Genomic DNA, 14,231 nt, shown 5'->3' on the forward strand with positions numbered 1-14,231 from the left:
TCTGCGGGGGAGGGTGTGTGGTTTGGTTACTGTGGCCTGGGGCAGTGTGAAGAACAGTCTGTGCTGTTGGGATTTGGGAGCAGTTGTGGATGTTGTCCAGTCTGAGAGCCTGCTGTAGAATTACATAGACACCTGTGTATAGGTGTGTGTGTGTGTGTGTGTGTGTGTGTGTGTGTGTGTGTGTGTGTGTGTGTGTGTGTCTGGACCCCATAGTCCCCGATAGACTTCTGATTGGGAAGAAGCTGTGGCATAGTGACCAGGAAGTACACAGTATGGAACAACACTGCCACAGGTGTAAATGGCAGGGTGTAGCTGGGCTAGACAACTGTAGTCCCTATGCTTGTGAAGTTGAGGCAGGAGGATGGCAAGCTTGAAGGCTGTCTGGATAGAGAGTGAGGCCCTGTCTAAATGTATTATGTGTGTATTACGTAGGTTTTTAAATGATGCTGGCAAGCTCCTGATACACTAACTAACCCTGAAACCCTAAAGTTGGGGAGCTGTGGATGACAGGGTGTGGCTTGTGCACCCAAGCTGTAGGCTGCTGTGAGGTTCTGTAGTGAGCTGCTGTGAGATACTTTAGCCTTCCTCTCTAAGGAGACCGGAAGGAGAGCACAATGAACTGTGTCGTTACAAAGAACACGTCTCCTCAACACGTCTCCTCGTGCAGAGTGAGGAGTCTTCCTTCGCCGTCCGCCATCCTCTTTCCCCAAAGTCCTGTTCTTTTTGCTTCATTTGTCTGAGACAGGAGACTAGCTCTCTCACCTAGGATGCTCTCACATTTGCAGCAAATCTCCTGCCTCAGCTTTCAGAGGGTTGGTGCCACCAGGCCCAGCTTCCAAGGGCCTTTCTCTGCACCCACTGACATTGACAGTGAGCTTTTCCTTTTTATCAGAGGACTGGTGACCAGAAAGGCTCTCCCACCCTTGCTCTGGCGACTTTGCCACTGACAGTTCCTCTGAAGATGCATTTTTTTGTTGTTTTATTTATTTTTAGAATATTTTTCATTTTCCCAGACAAGGTTTGTTATATAAACCAGAGACTGTTATATAAATAGTCCTGGCTGTACTGGAACTTGCTCTGTAGACCAGGCTGCCCTTGAACCTCACAAGAGATCTGCCTGCCTCTGCCTCCTGATTGCTGGGATTAAAGGTGTTCACTATCACCCCCTGGCTGGAAAATATTACATTTTTATTTTACGTGTTTGAGTGTATTGCCTGCCCGTATGTAAGTGTACCGTGTGCATGCCTAGTTCCTGCGGAGTTCAGAAGTGGATGGAGCCCTTAGAACAGATAGTTGTGAGCCACTATGTGTCTACTAGGAACCAAACTCAGTCCTCTAGAAGAGCAGTCAGTGTTCTTAACTGTTGAGCCCTCTTTCCAACCCCTTGCTGTTTTGAGGCAGGGTCTCACTATATAGCCCTGGCTGGCCTGGAACTTATTAGGTGGACCAGGATGGCCTTGAACTCACAGAAATCCTCCTGCCTCTGCCTCCGAAGTGCTGGGATTAAAGACATGCTCCACTATACCCAGCAATCTAAATTTTTTAAAAGGTCTGGAGATGTAATTTCAGTGGTTAGAGCGCTTCCCTAACATACATGAGGCCATGATAGGTTTAGTCTCCAAGTACCGCAAAACAAAACCAAGGCTGGGGCCGAGCAGGGCAGGGTGGAGGGCTGGATGGAGCGAGTGTATGACAATTCTGGACTGTTGCAGGAATATGTTCTTTGCAGCAGAGCCTGGCTCCCTGAGGTCCTATAACTCAGAAAGGCCTGGCACAAGTGAGGCCTGCAGAGAGCAGCCATCTGCGGGAGGGGGCGTGAGCAGGGCGGGGCCGGAATGTCTTTCACCAGGCCGCGCCCCAGGCGTGCACAGTTACTGGCCGCAAGCACGGATCATGGCTGCAGCAGTCCTAAGGCAGGTGGGTGCGCGGCGGACCGGCGCTCCAGCCTCTGGGGAACCCGATGGGGGCACACTTCCGGATGGACCACTGGCGTGCAGCCTTTCCGGCTTGGCGTCGTTCCTCTGTGCCTCGGGTTCCGCTGCGGGACGCAGAGGCGGCTGGGCCCCTTGGAAAGGAGTGCCGGTCTTTCTAACGGGCGGTGGAGTGGGTAGACACGGGTGGGGTGAGGGGGTACCTGATGCGAGGATCCTTGGACCGGGAGCTCGGAAGTGGGGAGCATGGAGGAGGGCTGTAGAGGGAGAAGCACAGGGTGGAGGGGATGCGAGGAAATTTTGGCTGGGGCATGCAGCCCGCGGGTTTTAAGGGCCAGTCACTCTTGTGTTCCTTTAGAGAAGGGCCCAGAACTTCTGGGGCTTGGTGTATGACTAGGCATGGAGACTTGTCTGGGAATTGGAACCAAGATTTTATTTCTTGGAACAAAAGGCACATAAAGACGTGTGTAGTGTCTGTTTGAGGCTCCGTACCTGGTTTTGTAATCCGAAGCAAGTGTCTGTGTGTCCGAACGACGCAGATCCTTCAGGCAAGAGTATTTTGGTGCTTACGGATGGTGGCAAGCAGCAGAATTTGGGAGATTCTATGATCTTAAGAGAACATGATTTACAAGTGAGGGCGCAAACAGCTGGGCCATTGGGAAAATGTTTGTTGTTAGCTCATTCCTGACTATCTGACGCTCTTAGTCCAGGCTTGTGAATTCCTGAACAGACCTTTACATTTCCCAGTTGTTAATGATGGACAGAAATGTTCTAGTCAGACACTCTTTGGATATGATAGGGATAACAATCTAGGTTCTGATGGTGTGGTGTTTTTGGATGGGTACAACTTCGCCATACTGGGCCAGTCTCCAATTCTAATGGGACAGATCTGGGCTCTGAGGAAGATAGATTTATCCTGTAATGTAGAAGCTCCAAAACAAGCCTGCTCAGAGCTATGAGTGCCCGGTGGTAAATGCCCACATGGGGAAATCCTGGATTATAAGGGAGACAGTGCTGGCTGGGGTTTGGAAGGACTATCTTGTAGGGACTAGTCTAGAGTGACATTGGAATAGTTCTTGGGTCTGAAAGAGACATCCCTCAGACTTGCCAAGGACAGTCCTAGGCTATGGAGGGGAACATGTGTTTGGAATGGGGCAGGAAACAGCCCTGTGTTAGGACAGCACATGGCTCTGCAGGGGACGGTCCTGAGGTGACAGAGAGGTCTCTGTTGTAGTACAGAGAGCAGTGGACTATCTGCAAGTCTGATGGAAGTATAATCGACAATCAGGACAGCCTGGGTTATGGAAGAGCAGTTCTGGAATCCGATGGGAGCGTGGTGTAGGGACAGTTACCTGGGACAGGGCAGCACTGTACAGTGGTCTTAGTACTTTGCTGACCTGTGATGGAGAATGGAGCTTTGACAAGACCACCCCTGATCTTTGGACATCCGGGCTGTGTTGAGGTTCAGCACTCAGGGCTGTCTGGGACATGAAGGGAGCACTACCATGTCAAACAGAACCCTGCCTCTGCACACTCGCCTTTAATTTCTTAACTCTGCTTCTATCCCTGTTACACTTCATTCCTGCAGCACACCTGCCACTTGGTGCCTCCTTTGGGCTTAATTCCCAAAGTGTCGTGGGAGAGGGGTGTTCTTTGAACCCAGAGAAGACTGCTGGCCTTAGAATTGCTCCGAGAAGATGAGACTAGCACATCATTGTCACCAAAGCTCTGTGGCCAGTTCAGACTAATCTCTGGGCCTTGGCACAGTGCCTTCTCTGGACCTCGAGGCTGTGTGATCATTTCTACCTGCTTTTCCTGCATCTCTTTAGCTCAGTCTAGAACTTGTGCTCTTCCTGACTTAGCCTCCAGAGTTCTGTGACTAAGGTGTGTACCGTCAAACCCAGTTTAGAATTTCTCTGCCTGGATCTCTGCTTCTCCTTCCTCCTAGTGTTGCTCACCTGCCCGTTCCCTGCTACACTTTTATTTATTCCGTATGTGCACGTGCGTCATGGTACCTGTGTGGAGGTCAGAGGGTAATGAGTCAGTTCTGGCCTCCCATTGGCTAGAAGGTACCAGGTATTAAACTCAGGTCCTCAGGCTTGTGGACAGGTGTCCTTACCCAGTAAGTCACCTCAATAGTCCTGTCTTTGTAATCCTATCTATTTGGACATCTCTTGGCCTCCATTTCTTTTCTTTTCTTTCTTCCTTTTTTTTTTTTGTTTTTTGTTTTGTTTTGTTTTGTTTTGGTGCCTGTCCTGGAGCTCTCTCTGTAGTCCAGGCTGGCTTCGAACTCACAAAGATCCACCTGGCTCTGCCTCCTGAGTGTTGGGATTAAAGGCATGTGCCACCACTGCCCGGCTCTTTTCTTTTTGAGACAAGTTCTCAAAATGTAGACCAGGCTGGCTTTGACTCAGAAATCTGCCTGTCCTTGTCTCCTCAGTAATGAGATAAAAGGGGTGCACACACACACACACACACACACACACACACACCCGCGCACCCTGCTCCTTCATTTCATTATTACTGAGGCAGGATCTTATCTAAGCTAGGCTGGCCTCAAACTTGCTACATAGTCAAGAATGGCCTTGGATTCCTGATCCTCCTTTCTCTACTTCCCAAGTGCTGGGACTGCAGGGTTTGTGTACTGCCGGGAAGAAATAAACCCAGGGACTCCATTTTTTTTTCATTTCTTCATCTCAAGATCTCTTTTCTGCATTGTTCAGCTTTTCTGGCTCATTCTGTTAAACAAAAACAATTTTTTTTGGTTCCCTCTGCTCCTGCCTCCATACCTGCTGCCCTACCCAGTGTGGTCTTCCCCTGTACTATGAGTGATGTGGGTGGTAGTGTTGGGCAAGCTTTATGTTACCACCCAGAGACATGGGGGGTTGTCACCCTCAGGTCACCCCAGAAGCCTTCGGCCACCACACCGTTAAGACCATACCTGAGGGTGGGAGGCATGGGCACAGTTGTGAAAGTGTTTACCACATGAGCATGGGAACCTGAGTTTGATCCCCAGAACCCAAGTGGAAAAAATAGGTGCGGTGACTCACTCTTCAAATATCGTCTTGGCTGGGCGGTGGTGGTGTACACCTTTAATCCCAGCACTCAGGAGGCAGAGGCGGGTGGATCTCTGTGAGTTCAAGACCAGCCTGGTCTACAGAGCAAGATCTAGGACAGGCTCCAAAATTACACAGAAAAACCCTGTCTCGAAAAACCAAAACATACACAATATATATCTATATGTATCTCATCAACATCGTTGGTGAGGTGGAGACAGGAGGTTCCTGAACCAAGTTGGTAAGCCTCAGAACCTAATCCTAGTGCCTGTCTCAAAAAGCAGGATGGGCTGTGGAGTGAGGGTGGTGCACACCTTTAATCCCAGCACTCGGGAGGCTGAGGCTGGTGGATCTCTGAGTTCAAGGCCAGCCTGGTCTACAGAGTGAGTTCCAGGACAGCTAAGACTATGCAGTAAGACCCTATCTCAAAACAACAACCAGGATGGGGGGCTGGAGATGTGTCTCAGTGGCTAAGGGCATTGGCTGCTCTTCCAGAGAACAATTCCCAGCACCCACATGGCAGCTCACAAGTGTCTGCAACTTAAGTTCTATTGGATATGACTCCCTTACACAGACTTATGCAGACCAAACACCAATGTACATAAACAAACAAAAACCAGGATGGATATCACCTGAGCAATGACATTTGAGTTTGTCCTCCATACACACACACACACACACACACACACACACACACACACACACACTCACACAGAGCTTATCTGAGCCAAGTGTTGCGCACATCCCTATCATCCCAGCTAGTGCAGAGTCTGAGGAAAGAAAATCATGACTTCAAGCAATGGGCTACAGAGTGAGTTTGAGGGTAGTGGGCAACTTAGTGAGACTCTGTCTCAACCTCCCTCCCCTCAAAAAAAAAGAAAAAGTCTGCTTCTGGCCCAGACTCATCCACATGGCATCCAGGACTCACCTATTGACCTGTGACCTCTGCTGGACCCCCTCATCTCATTGGCCATCATTAGCTCTCCCAGCAGGAGCAGGCTATTTTCCTGTCTTCTGAAACTCAGGACCCGAGGCTTCTCCATGGTCTGCAGAGAAAAACGTGAGGTCAGAGGTCAACAGGAAGGGGCTTCCTGTACATAACTGGTTCTGCACTCCATGGAACCTCGGGGAGGATCAGCAGAGATCTGTGCACTGAGCCTGGCCAAGGGCAAGCACAAGGTGCCCTTCAGCCGCTGACTGTGAAGAGCATAGCACTGGGTGCCCCGTGTGAGGGTGTTCCAGCTGTGTGCCTGGGGCTGTAGCAACTCTTTAGATGTTCCTGAAGAGTAAGCATTAGGACCCCTATGTCTGAGGAAGGAGGACTGGAAGCTTGCACTTGTGGATCTGAGGGAGGAAGATGAAGGAGGACCACTGGGTCTGAGGGAGGAGGTTGGGGTCTGGGCTGCTCACTTCAGGGATAAACAGGACCCGTTTTCTTCTAACTCTCCTCGGGTTTGGGCCCCCAGGCCAGGAGTATCCCCTTACCTGCTCACTGTCCCTGGTCGTTGTCTAAGCTGGTAACAAGCTGGGGGCCAAAGTTCTCTAGTAGGAGGCACGCCTCTCTCGACTTTGCCCTGCATGGTGGAGGGGCGGGAGCTGACTGGTCTTTTGAGGGATAGTCATCCTGATAGGAACTTGGGCAGGACACAGGGTCTGTCTAGCATGTGCTGGAACTGTGACAGAGCCAGTGTCATGGGTCTCCCAAACAAGAGGGGCAGATGAGTGCCAGGGCCCTGCTCCTCCTGCCTCTTGCCTTGGCCATATTTATTTCTCTCCCTACCGCAGGTCTGGGCTCAAAAACTTCTCCCTGTCCCCTGGCTTCTGTGTGGGCCCAGAAGATGTGTGTCCTCCAATTTCAAGGTAAAAAGGGGCGCTGGGTCAGAGGGAGGCAGGTCTTCTCTCTCTCTCTCTCTCTCTCTCTCTCTCTCTGTCTCTCTCTGTCTCTCTCTGTCTCTCTCTCTCTCTGAGGTTGCCTAGTCTTCTGCTCTCAGGTGTTGTAAAGAGATAGTGCTGCATTTCTTAGAAGCCTCGTGGCTCCTGACCCTCGGTGGGCCTGAGGCTGGGGGCCCTGGAAGCTCCAGTCTCTGGGGTTGGGGACTGCAGTCCCATCTGTTGCTGGTTTTGTTGTGGTTTTGTTTTTTCCTTTCAGGCCGCAGACCTCCAGGTTCAGGTGACCAGAGAGCCGCAGAAGAAGCCGAATGCTAGCCAGCCACTGCTATTTGGAAAGACGTTCACAGACCACATGCTGATGGTGGAGTGGAGCAAGAAGACAGGCTGGAGCCCTCCAAGGATCCAGCCCTTCCAGAACCTCACGCTGCACCCAGCCTGCTCCGCTCTGCATTACTCTCTGCAGGTAGGACTAGCTGCCCACCCTGCGGCATCTTCTCTCTGCGTGGCATCTGACTGAGGTCGCCTCTCTGGCGTGTTGCACATGTCTTCCTCTGTGGATCTGTCTTCTTTTCCTGAGGTCATCTGTGTTCTGGGACCCAAGCTAGGTGACAGTCAGTTCCTAAGATGAACAGATCTTGGCTTTGTTGGAACTCTGTGCTCTGAAAGAAAGTGGGGTTCTGGCAAGACAAAAACAGGACAGGACAGCTCATGCAGACAGAAGAGCTAGGTTGGCAGACGCCGTGGGGTCTCAGAGTGGCAAAGGAGGCCTAGGAGGTCATGAGGGACACAGGGAGGAGGAGCCTGGATATAGTAAGACCTCCACAGGCCCTGTGGGAAGTAGTATAGGTCCAGCATTCAGGAGGTTGAGACAGGAGGACTGCCGTGATTTGGAGGCTAGCCAGGGCTATAGCTGGAGTTGAAAAACCAGCAACCCGACTTTGCTGTGACATTGCTTAAGGAGTCTTGCCCATCTTTGTTGAGGCAGTATATTCCATCTGACAGTAGACAGTGCCTACCTACTGTGGGACAGACACTTGGGTTCTTTTCAGCCCCGAGGTGTTATAAGGAATGGTGTAATAACAGCAGGTGCCCATGTTGCTTCTTCTAAATCAAGTTATCTCTGCCCACTGCCTAGAGTTAGTGAGTCAAAGGGCACCTGTGCAGACTTGAACCAGATTCCACACTCACTGCCCAAGCCTGTTTCCCAGAAAGAAGCCTTGCCAATCTTGTAGAATTCTTCCAATAGCGGAAGAGCTTTTAAAAGTTCTCAAAGTGACCGGGCAGTACTCCTTTACTCCCAGCACTCGGGAGGCAGAAGCTGGCAGATCTCTGTGAGTTCGAGGCCAGCCTGGTCTACAGAGCGAGATCCAGGACAGCCAGGGCTACACAGAGAAAATCTGTCTCGGAAAAAAAAAAGGGACAACAAAAAATTTCTCAAAGTGATTTTTCCCTGTGTGAGTGTGGAGGCAGGGATTGGCTGCAAGTGTCTTTCTCAATTGTTCTGCAGCCTGTTTGAGGCAGGGTCTTTCCCTCCCTCCCTTCCTTTTTTTTTTTTTTTTTTTTTGAGACAGGGTTTCTCTGTGTAGCCCTGGCTGTACTGGAACTCAATCTGTAGACCAGGCTGGCCTTGAACTCACTGAGATCCACCTGCTTCTGCCTCCTGAGTGCTGGGATCAAAGTGTGTGTCACCATCAGCCATGGGCCAGCACCACCTGGCTATTTTATTTATTTTTATTTTATGTGTACTAGTTTATCAATGCATAGAGTTGTGTCCATGTCGTCACTGTGCATGCAGTCCCTGCAGGGGCCAGAAGAGGGCATCTTGGAGCTGGATTTACTGATTGTGAGTTCCCATGTAGGGGTTGGAAATTGAACCTTGCCATCCCTCCAGCCCCCTAGGGTAGGCTTTAAAAACTATGTAGGAAAACTTTGTGTATTATGAGCTTTTTTTTTTTTTTCTTGCGTGGGGTGATTTTGAGACAGGATCTCACCCTGTGGGTCAGGAGTCTCTCAAACTGGCACTAACTGGGCATGCTCCTGCCTCTGCCTCCTGGTAAAAGGCTTGAACTACATGGCTGCCTTGCCCTGTGCTTTCTAAAGTCTCCAGGTCTTGGTCTCCATCACTCTGCCCTTCTCTGTCTCCATTTGTATCCATGTGTCTCTTGCTGTCGATGCTGTGGGACTTGGCCCTGAGCATCCCTCCTCCCGTCTGCCCTGCAGCTCTTCGAGGGCTTGAAAGCATACAAAGGCAGGGACCAGCGGGTACGCCTCTTCCGGCCATGGCTCAACATGGACAGGATGCTACGTTCTGCAAGGCGCCTCTGTTTGCCAGTGAGTGGCCAGTCTGCCCTAGAAGGAGAGAGGGCAGAGGGTGGTTGGGGAAATCTGGACCCCTGCCTGACTCCTATGGGATCCACCCAGGACTTTGACAAGCAGGAGCTGCTGGAGTGCATCCGCCGGCTCATTGAAGTGGACAAAGACTGGGTTCCTGATGGCAATGGAACCAGCCTCTATGTGCGGCCTGTGCTGATTGGGAATGAGGTGGGCATTGCTTCGGGAGCTGCTAGTGTGGGGCCATGCATATCCATATCTGTGTCAGAGGAACAGAAAGGCTGAGCCTGGACCCTGGGTTCGGAGGGGGGAGGAGACCGGAGTGTGGACTCCTTGGTCTGATGCCGCCCTGTACACATCATAGCCCTCGCTGGGTGTCGGCCTGGTCACACAAGCCCTCCTGTTCGTCATTCTTTGTCCTGTGGGATCCTACTTCCCTGGAGACTCCATGACCCCTGTCTCTCTCCTGGCTGACCCCACATTCATCAGAGCCTGGATGGGTGGGGTCGGAGACTACAAGGTGGGGGGGTAAGTAGCTCCCCATATCCGTAAGTAGTTGTGCCCTGGGGGGAGGGGATGCTATAAAAAGGTGAGCCATAGTACTCCCACGCTTCTTGGTTGGGGCTGGGTCCCGGGTTGGAAAACCATTTTCACTGACTGTAGTTAGGCTCTGGGCTTTTTTTGTGTCCTTTGTTGTCCTTGGTGTCTGAAACTAAAGACAGAGGAGGATGGGTGCCTGCCTATGGACAAATGAGGTCGGGATGGAAGCAGGAAAGCCGAGCCCGAGTCCATGGGGGCCTCTAGAAAGCAAGATTGCCCCTAGCTCTTTCTTCTCTGCCTTGAAACCTGTGCTGAGTTGTGTCCATGCATAGCTTCCAGTACCACTTGGGCCTCGGTCCCCAATCTCACCCTCTGGGCTTCCCACCATTCTGTGTTGCCCAAGGCCTTAGCACAGGATATTGTGAGGTGGCTGAGTCTCCTGGGGTCAGGTCAGGTGCAGGCTACTGGCATACTGGAACAAGGAAGTGTAGTGACACAGTAGGGCTACTCAGGTCCTCTCAGAATACACATGAGGTCTTCCTGGTATCGGGCCCTGAGTTGGCTGCCCAGGCTGCAGATGGGCTGCTGGGAACTTTGGTGTCCAGATCTACACGAGCTCTAAGGCAGGGTTCACAGGGCCGTGTGGATGCTCCATGTAAGAGGTGGCACTTCATTTGTGGTTTTTTTTTTGGCTACATAGGTAGTGGGAGAAGCTAGGCATGGTGGCATACAGCCATGTGTGCCATGTAGTCACGATCCTCAACCAGCTGAGGCAGGGGGACTATAAAAGGAAGCTAGTGGACAAGGATCAGCAGTAGAGCCCCTGCCTAGGATCCCCAGAGAGGGGTTGGGGATGGAGTTCAGTGATAGAGTGTTTACCTAGCATGTGAGCAGTCCTGAGTTCAAACCCCACCACCCAAAGAAAGAAAGAGGTAGCACTGATTCTCGAACTCTGGGCCCTAGTAAAGGATGGGATCACAGTTGGCACAAGGGAGGCAAAGAAGGCCGGTGTTTGCACAAGCCTCAGAACATGGCTTGGCTTGGGATCCTGTCCTGAGACAGTGGGAGCCTGGGGCGATGTAGGAGTGAGGAAGAGGTGAAGTCTGGTGCGGGTAACACCCTGAGGTTAAAACAGGATGAAAGCCAGCTGTGACCCCAGCACTTGGGAGGTGGGGACAAGACTAGCTTCAGCTACATAGTGCTTTTGAGGCCAGCTTCTACTCAAAGACAGCCTGCTCCCCAGACCAGCTGGGTGTGGTGGCATGTCTTTAATCCCAGCAATGCACAGGCAGCCTGGTCTACAGAGTGAGTTCCAGGATAGCCAGGGCTACACAGAGAAACCCTGTCTCAAAATGTAAAACAAAAAAAAAACAAAAAAAAAAAAAAGAAAGAAAAGAAAAGTGGAGTAAAACAGGCCAAACCACTGGCATCACTATGCCCTAATCTAAATACTCTGGGGTAGAGAGAAGAGGAGCTGGAGAGGCAAGAAAGGGGGCCCACCAACCACACAGGGCCCCAACCTTGACCCCAACTGTTAGGTTAAGAATTATGGCCGGGCAGTGGTGGCACACGCCTTTAATCCCAGCACTCGGGAGGCAGAGGCAGGCAGATCTCTGTGTGTTCAAGGTCAGCCTGGTCTCCAAAGTGAGTTCCAGGAAAGGCGCAAAGCTACACAGAGAAACCCTGTCTCGAAAAACCAAAAAAAAAAAAAAAAAAAAAAAGAATTCTGTCTTGCAGGTATGGGGAGCCCTCACAGGAGGGCTATCTTGGGGAAGGAGACTCCTCCTTGGCTGTGTTGTGGGGAGTGTGGGGGATTCTCTGCCCAGTCTGACCAGGCTGCCCTCCAGGAATTATGGGCCCACTGTGGCTGTGCAACAAGAAGCCCAGAAGAAGGGCTGCGAGCAAGTCCTCTGGCTGTATGGGCCAGACCGCCAGCTCACTGAGGTGGGCACCATGAACATCTTCGTCTACTGGACTCATGAGGACGGGGGTGAGCCTACTTGTGACTCAACCCACACCCCGTATGGTGTCCTGCCTAACTCCTACTGGGTTGCAAGGTCCCCGGGTCCTGGGCAGGTTGCTTCTGAAAGAAAGGGGAGGTCATTTAGGGGTGGGAGGCAATGACACCCATCTTCATCCCCGACTTAGTATTGGAGCTGGTGACTCCCCCACTGGATGGCATCATCCTGCCTGGAGTGGTTCGACAAAGCCTGCTGGACCTGGCTAGGACTTGGGTAGGACCTGCATCTTGGGAGCATAGCATCTGAGCTGTGTCGCTGTGGTGGCAGCTGGGCCCACTGCCATGCTCTTTCTTCTCTGAGTCTGTCTCCCACGCTTGGGCCTCTGTCTTTCCCCGCAGCCTTAGGGAGGGGGTGATGGTGGTCTGCAGCGGGGCAGGAGTATGGGGACTGGAGTGTTTCTGCCCCCTTGTTATGCAGGGTGAGTTCCGGGTGGCCGAGCGCAAGGTCACCATGCAGGAACTGAAGCGGGCGCTGGAGGAGGGCCGGGTGCGGGAAGTCTTTGGCTCAGGCACGGCTTGTCAGGTCTGCCCAGTGCATCAGATCCTCTACGAAGGCAAGGTGAGGCGGAGCTGCCAGGGTAGGTGGGAGAGAAAGGGGGAGCGCCCCATCCTCATGGCTCCTTTTCCCCAGCAACTCCACATTCCCACCATGGAGAACGGGCCGGAGCTCATCCTGCGCTTCCAGAAGGAGCTGAAGGCCATTCAGGTGAGCATGGGAGCAGCAGCTTTTATAATGGGTCCTTCCCTCTGAATACCTGTGGCCAGAAGCAGAGGCATGTTCTGTACTTCAGGTAGACCCCTCTCCGTGAGTCTCTACGGCTCTGGGTCCTGGAGAGATAACCCCTTTTTTATGAGCCTCTCACGACTCCCTGGGTCCCTGGGCTGTCCCTATGGCAGGATGAGCCGTCCTCCCTTGCCCCTCCATGGCCTGGAGTATTCCCATTCTTGTGAGCCGAGAGCTTCCAGAGGACCTCTGGGCTCACTTCCCGGTGAGCTAGACCGGAGGTGACTGGGTATCCTGGCCCCAAGCTGGCTCCATGCCTTTTCCCAAGAGCCTTCAAAGCTTTGCAACTCCCCTGCCTTGATGTCCCTCTGGACTTGTGGGCGGGCCTCTGAGTCTAGGACTACACTTCCCATGAGGCACTGGGGCGCAGCTCTGTGAGCTGTCAGTTGCGACGTTGCGGATCCTGCTGGGAGTTGTAGTTCAGTTGCCTCACTGCAGCAACTCTGTTGTCCGGCAGTACGGAGCCAGTGCCCACGATTGGATGTTTCCGGTGTGACGCTGCCAGCTGTGCCCCCACAGATTGGATCCGCGGACCTATAGCATCCAGTCCAGAGTCCGCGCCTCTCAAGAGACTCACGAGAAGTGCAATAGAAAAAGGTCTGGCCAGACACTTGGGTCTCTGGCGCCCTCGTGTGGTCGCTACACTCCAAAGCCTTAAGGGCGGGACCCAGACAATTTGAACCCCTGCTAAAGGGTTGGGTCTCAGGGCTCAGATGCCTCAGCTGCTTTGAAGGGGGAACCTTGGCATATCATTCTCAAGCTGGATCCCCGGTGCTCTCCATGATTCATTTTTTCCCCTCTCTGCCCTTGCTGCAATTTTGAAATAAAATGCCAAAGAACAAGATATTGTCGTGTTCAAAGCGCCGCCCTGGGATCCTAGGGGCTCAGCACATTTTATTATCAGGGACCCAGCATGGAGGCGTCTCTGACCTGAGGGTTCCTTCTGTATTTTAGTACCGAACCCAACTTACTGGATTCTCCCTGCCACATCAGGTCTCTCCGGATCTTTTCTCTTCTTACAGGGCACTGGTATCCAAGCCCTGTTCCTGGAGTCCTTGCTGGCTCTGTCCTTTCTTGTGTGCTCCCTGGCCTGACCTCCCAGCCTGGTCTTCCGCCTATCTCTGTGTCCCAGCTTCCTCTTTGTCTTCTGGCCGTCACATGCTCCCATCTGACACCAAAGGCTGTTTGTATAATTGTGCCTATCTTAGGGTTTCTATTGCTGTGAAGAAACAGCATGACCTCAACAACTCCTTTTTTTTTTTTTTTTTTTTGAGACAGGGTTTCTCTGTGTAGCTTTGCGCCTTTCCTGGAACTCACTTTGGAGACCAGGCTGGCCTCGAACTCACAGAGATCTGCCTGGCTCTGCCTCCTGAGTGCTGGGATTAAAGGCATGGGCCACTCTTATAAAGTAAAACATTTCATTGGGGTGGCTTGCTTGCTGTTCAGAGGTTTAGTCCATTATGCCATGAAGCATGGTGGCATGTAAGCGCACATGGCGCTGCAGAATTCTGTATCTTTCCAGCAATAGGAAGTCAACTGAGACACTGGGTAGTATCCTGAGCATAGGAAACCTCAAAGCCCACCTCCACGACCGCACACTTCCTCTAGCAAGGCCATACCCACTCCAACAAAGCCACACCTCTTTTTTTTACTTTATTTGCATTGGTGTTTTGCCTGCG

The 14,231-nt window shown here is 52.0% G+C and overlaps 1 protein-coding gene across 1 annotated transcript; it reads left to right on the forward strand.

Moving 5' to 3' along the window:
* The first annotated feature begins 1,529 nt into the window (after positions 1 to 1,529).
* On the forward strand, positions 1,530 to 13,386 carry Bcat2 (branched chain amino acid transaminase 2). The gene is made up of 11 exons (XM_036208579.1): positions 1,530 to 1,917; positions 6,773 to 6,847; positions 7,137 to 7,340; positions 9,098 to 9,208; positions 9,299 to 9,418; positions 9,573 to 9,736; positions 11,596 to 11,738; positions 11,897 to 11,982; positions 12,187 to 12,327; positions 12,400 to 12,474; positions 13,010 to 13,386. The coding sequence occupies exons 1-11, from the start codon at positions 1,603 to 1,605 to the stop codon at positions 13,046 to 13,048; spliced, it is 1,473 nt and encodes a 490-aa protein (XP_036064472.1). The 5' UTR covers positions 1,530 to 1,602; the 3' UTR covers positions 13,049 to 13,386.
* Positions 13,387 to 14,231: the final 845 nt, after the last annotated feature.

This window comes from Onychomys torridus, chromosome 1, assembly GCF_903995425.1.
Source record: "Onychomys torridus chromosome 1, mOncTor1.1, whole genome shotgun sequence".
Taxonomy (NCBI): Eukaryota; Metazoa; Chordata; class Mammalia; order Rodentia; family Cricetidae; genus Onychomys; species Onychomys torridus.